Here is a 7,472-nt window from a genome sequence, read left to right on the forward strand (position 1 = left end):
ATGAATATTGTACAATCATTTACTTTTAAACTATTTTGCAGCATAACTACCTTCAGAATTGTAGTGTACCTTTTAATGTTGTATATCTGGGATGCAAATTTTGCTCAATATCATGTCAGACCTTCAGGTTAAAATGATTCAGCTTTAAAGTGAAACCCAGTTCCAGAAAGCTCCTTCAGCTGTAGACTTTGGGGGGAATTTGGTGGCCCCTCAAGAGGAGACAGGTTTCTTTTTTTTTTTTTTTTTTAATCTAGAAATGGCTGCAAGTGGAAGCTGATAATGTGTAGGCACTTTGTAAATTTACATTGAGTAAATGAATGAAATTGTGACTTCCTGAGAATTGAACCTTGCTTTCCTAACCCTAACTGAGGAGAAACTCATTGCTTGGTGGTGTGTACAAACTCGTCTGAAAGGGACAGATCTTCATGACCAGTTTCCACCCCAATCCATCACCTCTCTATACCAAAAGTAGTCTGCAAGGTGTGGTAACTGATTTTTGTGTGTGTGCCATTTTGGGGTGGAGAGGGTGGATGTGATGAAGCCAATAATTCAGGACCTGCATTCCTTCTGTGTGGTCTTGTGCCCTTGCACCAGAGTATGAAATAGCTTCCAAGAGCTCTAGCTGGAAGCTGGGAAGGGTCTCAGTGACTAATCACTTGGTGACAACACTCAGAATCTAAATTGGACTTGTGTTGTATTCATCACTCAATCTATTTTTTAGCCATTTAATGAGTACATTTTAGAGTCTTCCATTTTGTGTGGAATTAGATCCTCCCCTTCAAATGCTGTAATTAACATCATTTAAAATAAAACTTGAATAAAATATTGAAACCTCATTTTCTTTCTGCTGTCTTTATTAATAAAAATGTAAAAGGAAACTCAACATTTGCTTTGATTTATTCTTGGGCCCGTTGCCATGTGTGTATATTATTAAATTTCTACTGCAAAATTATCGCACACTTAGCAGCATAAAAACAAGACTCATTTATTTTACAGTTCTGGAGGTAAGAAGTCTAGGCATGTTGTAGCCAGGGTCTCTGCTTAGGTTCTCACTATGCTAATATGAGGGAATCAACCAACTGCTTTTTCTTATGTGGATCTCAGGGTCCTCTTTCAGAACTGGTTCTTTGCCGCTCTCAGATGAAGGCCCCATTTCCCTGCTGGCTTTTAGCTATGGGCTACTCTTAGCTCCTAAAGGCCTACCTGCATTCCTTGCCATGTTGTCTCGTACATCTCTAAAGTCAGTAGTGATAGCCAAGCACCATCTAGTTCTGGTCTCAGAAGAGCTGGTGGTTCATGTGGGCTGGTTGGTTAGTCCCATGGATTGGTTTCTTCTTCCAGGAACAGCTCCAACTCTTTGAAGGATTTACCCGGAAGGTTAGGCCACCAAGGATCATTTTCCTTTCTTAAAGTCAATTGTGCCATATAATCTAATCTCAGGAGTTGAATCATTGGGTGGTACAAATAATTGGTTTTGGCTGCTTACTGAAAGGTTTTCAGTTTGAGTACGCAGAGGTGCCTTGGAAGAAAGGTCTGGCAATCTTAAAAAAATACTATTGTGTTTTAGTTGAAAGTTTACACAGCAAATTAAGTTCCCCTTTAACAATTTTTATACAAATTGTTCCCTGTCATTGGTTACAATTTTTACATTGTAAAAGTTGTAACCAATGACAGGGAACAATGTGTCAGCATTCTCATTCGTTCTGTCTTACGTTTCCATTGATCTAGCTTCCCTCCTTCTCACTTTTGTTTTTGGGTAATGTTGACCATTTGGTCTCATTTAGTTAATTGTTAAGGGGGAGCACATTATTCACAGGTGATAAACTTCATAAGCCAACCTACTATTTGTAAGATGACTAGCAGAAATAGCTTCAATTACAGATTCAAAGGGTGTTTTAGGGTGACCATTTTTAGGGGCTCTCTAGTCTCTGTTGGCCCAATGGGAATGTGGTGACTGTAGGTAAACCATAAGTTCAGCAGTTCAAGCCCACCAGCTGCTCTTTAGGAGAACTATGAGGCTTTCTGCTCCCACAAAGAATTATAAATATATATGCACATTTTTAGTAATGATTGTGGAGATTTTAAAGAGTAGTATAACAAACTACATAGTTTGTCATCTAGCTTCATTTTTCCATTTAATGACATTTTAAGGCAGAATTTTTTTTTTTTTTTGGGCGGGGATGTGTATATGTGTATGTGGGCTGTTTGAAAATGACAGTTCAAAACAGATGGTAGGTTTACTTTGAGCAATTTCTGTAATTAACCAACCCAAATTTAACATACGGTTTTCACTAGGTTTGTCAACCTGCAGCTATTTCCAAGAGAATTTATCTGAACTTGGTTGAATTTGTCTTGAGATCTTGGCATGCAGTTTTGCTAGTTACGCCTAATAAAACGCTCTCTGAATATGTGGGAGTAATTCTTTCTCCAGTTACTTGCCAGGTGGTCTGCCTGTTGTATACAATATGTTGGCATATCATTGTGCAAAATTCTTCAGTGCCTTAAATTCATTAGTTGCAAGAATTCAGACAATCTGGTATGGGGACAAATGGTCAAACTGGGAGGAAGGATTGAAAGTGTTTTAATACAGAAAAAGCCCTGCTTAAGTCTGAACCAATTTCCAAACTAAAGCTAGGATTGAGAGGTTTACTGGTTAAACTGAATGTGGTTTTTCGGCACACCTCCCAACCCCGACCGTCTCCTTAGCTCCTTTTGTGAAGAAGGAAGAAAGCTCTAGAGGGATTTTTTTGGGATTACTTTATACCCTGGCAAACTTGGAAGGCTTGCAATAAAGGCACTATTCAGTCTATCTGGGCTTGTGGTGGGCTTGAGGAAATGAGCAGATGAATGATCTCTTAGTTTCTTAACAACACACAGAGTGTGTGTTTCTGAGCTGTCACTAGGGTCAGATAAATGTTATGGGGAAACCAGAGTCGGGAGTAGAACACAGCCCTTGTCTCTTCAGAGTGGCAACTCAGTTGTACCTCTGATAGCGGATAGCAGTAATTTTCTGAGGAGAGTGGTGAAGCTGTGGGTACAATAAATACTTTGCTTTATGCCATGCTGATTTTCCTGAAATTTGATCAAATTAAACTTTATGAATTGAAGCCTATAGATGTTTAGTAAGGAAACATTCACAGAACATACATACTGGGTGAAGAATTGTGCCAAAGCCCAAGTGAATTTCCTGGAAGTTTCTAAGTTTGCATATTATATACTGGCGATTTACTTTTAAATAATAAAAATAAAAAAGTAATGAAGTTTATTGCAAGGAATTTAGAAGCTGTTTCACAGTGGCAACCACTCACTCCTACTTCCTAGCCCCCTTTTCTACTTTACCCATACAGTATATAATAATTTTATAAATTCTTGTTTTGTTCATTGCCGTATCCTGAAACATAAAGAGGTGCGAAATACTTGTAATAATAAATGATTGTGGGAAATGATTAAAAAAAAAATACAACCGTATTTACCCATAATTCTATCACCCAGATATGGCCTCGTTAACATTTGTGTTTTCTTAGCTTTGGGAGGAAACAGGGCAGTAAATTTCAGTTTGTGAATTTACACAATTGGGATTTCCTTTTAAAATTGTTTAGAAACATTTATATTGGCTCTGTAGTATCTCACCATGTGGAAGGCAGAGAAGGGCTCGCTCTGGCCCTGTTCAGCACCTTATACAACCCACTCTTAAGCTGCAGCGGAGTTCGAAGAGCCCGCCATTCCGCAACCACTGCTATCCTCCCAAGTCCTTCCCTTTACTCCGGCACGCTCCGGGCGGTGACATCATTACGCTGGGACGTACACGCCCAAGGCCGCTCCGCCTTACGCGTATATAACGCCATGACGTAGAACTTAGCAACAGTGCAGGCTCCGGATCGAGTCCGTTATGGCTGCTGCAGCTCTCGAGAGGATGAGTGGGACCGCGCAAGCGAAGCTACTGCCTGGGCGGAGTATCCAGGCCCTTGGAGGGCTGGCGCGACTGCTGGTCTTGGCTGTCCTGCTTTCGTCCAGTGGTAAAGACGACGCGGGGGCTGGGCGGGCGTGAACCCGGAGAGCGTCAGGGCCGGGGGAACGGGGCTGCGATGTCCAGATGTCCAGATGGACCAGTGTCTCCCGGCCCCAGGAGGGAGAGGAAGGTGCTTGCAGGGAGCCGTGGAGGCGGGATCTCCAGGACCCTGGCTGTGGAGTGGAGCGGGGCGCAGAGTGTGTAGCTGGGCGGAGGTGGGGGAGTGGTGGCGCTGTCTAGAGGGACTTGAAGATTGGTTTGTCTCGGGGACGGTGGGTGGCCGTGTCGGGGTCTCCAAAGTTCCGAGAAGTGGGGAGGTAGAGCCTAGAACAGGGGAATCGAGGAGATTGGAGCTAGGGGTGGTGGTGTCTACAGAGAGTCCCGAGATGGGGGAGAGTCGGGGAGCTAAAGGGAACCCGGGAGAGTGGGAGTTCTCCAGAAAGCTCCAGGTCTGGGGTAAAGACCGAGGTGGGCAGGGGAAGTGGATGGACTGTGGAAGGAAAAAGAGCTTTCTTCGGGCGCTGCAAGAGCTCCGCTCTGGGAGGGTCTGGGCTTGGCTGAGCCAGAATCCTTGGGCAGTTGGCTCCTTCCTCCTTAGGGGCTTGCAGGAGAGGCGTTCCGGGACAAGGGAGATTCTTTGTAAACATGGTTGTCCTTCCTTGTGTCTTGGGTGAAAAAGGACACCCTGTGGGTTAATGCGCTGGATTGCAAAGTAGGTTTGAACTGCAAGGTCGGCGGTTCAAGCTCACCAGCCACACCTGGGAAACCCTATACAGGGTCGCTGTGGGTCAGAACCGACTTGACGTACTTAACAACAGTGCTTTTTAAGGATCCATGGGATTTGATTGAATGGGATTTCTTTTATTTTTTTACCTTGTGATTCATAAATTGAAGGCTTTATTGAGAAATAAAAAAACGTAAATCAGGACCTAAGACTTAGTGGGAACAAATACACCAATAAGAATTTATAATGACCACTCAGTATCTTGTGTTGTTATTATTAAGTGCTGTAGGTAGAGTCGGTTCCAACTCATAGCGACCCTGTATATAGGGATTCTGAGGATCAGCTGGTGGGTTTGAACCACTGACCTTGTGGTTAGCTGTCCAGTCAGTGCTTTTCCTACAGCGCCACACCAGGACTCTGAACTCCTGTGTAGTAGTTCCTTTTTTCTTTCAGGGTAAGATAGGATCCTGTGCTCCCTAATTAATATTTTGGGGTTTCAGATGAAAAACAGCATGAACTGGATAGTGTTCTCATACTTTATTTAGTAATCACGGCTCAGTCATATGTTTTACTAACTGCAATAAGGGCAGGCGAACTTTTGGGCCGCTTTCTCTGAAGTGTTTGCAAGTTTGTGGGAAGGAATGAGGTCCATTTTCCAAAGACCTTTTCATCATTTGTAAAATGTAGTTAGCATTTCCAAGGTTGATGAAAATGTTGCTGTAGCTAAAGTATTAAAATTAGCATAATTGTTTCAGTCACTTTATCATCTAAGAAAAGAATGCCATATAAGTATCCACCCTGCTTGCTGGAATGCTTAAGAAATACGATTTGAGGATATATATCTGGTAACTAGTTTTAGAAACAACTGTTTTCCCCCAAGAGATTGTTGAAAATCTTGTGACAGGACTGAGTGATGGGGGAATATGCAGCATGGTGGTGTCTTTTTGTAGCTGTATTTATTTGTTGTTGTTACATTGAGTCGGTTCCGACCCATAGGGTCTCTGAGGAGCAGCTGGTGTACTTCAACTGCAGACCTGTGGCTCAAATGGAATTTGCAGTCCAGCTCATTAATCTGCAGTGCTACAAATTAGAACCCCATGGGGGCGTTTTAGGGATGGTTGGGTGTTTATTTTTTAAATTAGGTCTTTATGTGTGCCAATTTCGGAGTCCTGGTGTGGTGCTATAGGATAAGCACTCCACCATAAGGTCGGTTTGAACCACGTGGTTGCATGGTTGGTGGTTCAACTTCATCAGCTGCACCTTGGAAACCCTATATAGGGTGGCTATGAGTCAGAATTGACTGGACGCCACTAAACAACAAGAACATATGCCAATTTTAAGTGCTATAAATTAATATTATTTCCTACTGAAATAACTTGAACGAAAAACTAACATATGTGCCTTTAATGGGGAGCAGTTCTGGTGTAGTACAGGATAGCATTTGTAAAGCTTGGGGTAATTAAGTACTTTTTGTAAATTGTCTATGGTAAATAGAGTCTTTTCAAAGTGATTTCTCTTGTAGTAAAAAAATTAAAATCTAGAGTGTGTTGAGTTCCATATCTCAAATAAACATATAAAGTTACAAAGTTACCACATCAGATTTATTTAAACTTGTTTCATGTTCCCAAAGAGCCACACCCACTGCCAGTGAGTTGATTTTCAGGGCTAAGTCTTGATGGGAGCAGACTGCCGACTAGTGGTCAGCAGTCCAGTGCTTATCCTACAGCACCACCAAGGCTTCTTTTGTTTCATGTTCAGTTTCTTTTCCGTGCTTGGATGTATTCTTTGGATGTGTAAGAATTTTAAAGTATTGTTTTTGCTTTTATAAAGTCAAAAGAAATTTAACATAAGCACTGCTTTGAATCACTTGATGACCCTCTTATTAAATCTTGCTGTGCCATTTAAAAGTAACTTTTTTTCTGTATTTATCATAACATTGCTCCTAAATGATTACCTAAATTTAATATGGAATACATTTAATTTTTAAAAAAAAATTTCTATGTTCTTTTTAACTGTGGTAGATACATAGGTAACAAAACATTCATAGTTACAGTGACAATAAATATGTTCTTCATCATGTTGTTCAACCATCCCCTTCCTGAATTTTTCCATCATCCTTACAGAAGTGCAGTGTTCCCTAAGTCTTGTGCCTTCCTTTCCTCCTTTAATGCATTGAATTTTGAAGGCAATGTTTCTTGAAAGCGTGTGAGCATGAATTCTCAGGTCCTCTGCATTCTGAAGTTGGAGCATGTTGATACAGCTTATTTTAAAGCAGTTTTTTTTCCTTTTTTTAATTTGTTGTTCAGAATATACACAGCAGAGCATACACCAATTCAACAGTTTCTACATGGAGCATTTAGTGTCGCTGATAACATTCTTCAAGTTGTGTAACCCTCCTTTTCTTAGTTGTCCCTCCCATGAACATAAAGTCACAGCCTCTTTAAGGTTCCTATCTAGTCATTTGATCTCATATGTGGTGCTGTAAGATAAGCACTGGACTGACTGCAAGGTCGGTTTGAATTGCAAGGTTAGAAGTTCAAACTCATCAGCCACTCCTTGGAAACCCTATACAGAGTTGCTATGAGTCAGAACTGACTCGATGACACTTAACAAGTTCTTTTTTTTTTTTTTTTTTTAATGTTTTGTTGTGAATTATATGATAGTTTACATGAGAGAACTTTAGTTTTACATTCATTCCATCGTATATCATTTCATTGCCATGGTTCCAATCCCCTCCAT

General features: G+C 41.2%; 1 protein-coding gene across 1 annotated transcript in view; it reads left to right on the plus strand.

Annotated features, from left to right (window-relative positions):
• Nucleotides 1-3,889: 3,889 nt before the first annotated feature.
• Nucleotides 3,890-7,472, plus strand: part of LOC102815032 (chromosome unknown open reading frame, human C5orf15) — a gene marked incomplete at its 3' end in the record, with an annotated part of 8,189 nt that continues 4,606 nt past the window's right edge. The window contains exon 1 of the mRNA XM_006872910.1: nt 3,890-4,016. Coding sequence (XP_006872972.1) covers nt 3,890-4,016 — 127 coding nt within the window. The remainder of the gene's footprint in view (nt 4,017-7,472) is intronic.

This window comes from Chrysochloris asiatica, unplaced genomic scaffold (assembly GCF_000296735.1).
Source record: "Chrysochloris asiatica unplaced genomic scaffold, ChrAsi1.0 scaffold00215, whole genome shotgun sequence".
NCBI classification, from domain to species: Eukaryota; Metazoa; Chordata; class Mammalia; order Afrosoricida; family Chrysochloridae; genus Chrysochloris; species Chrysochloris asiatica.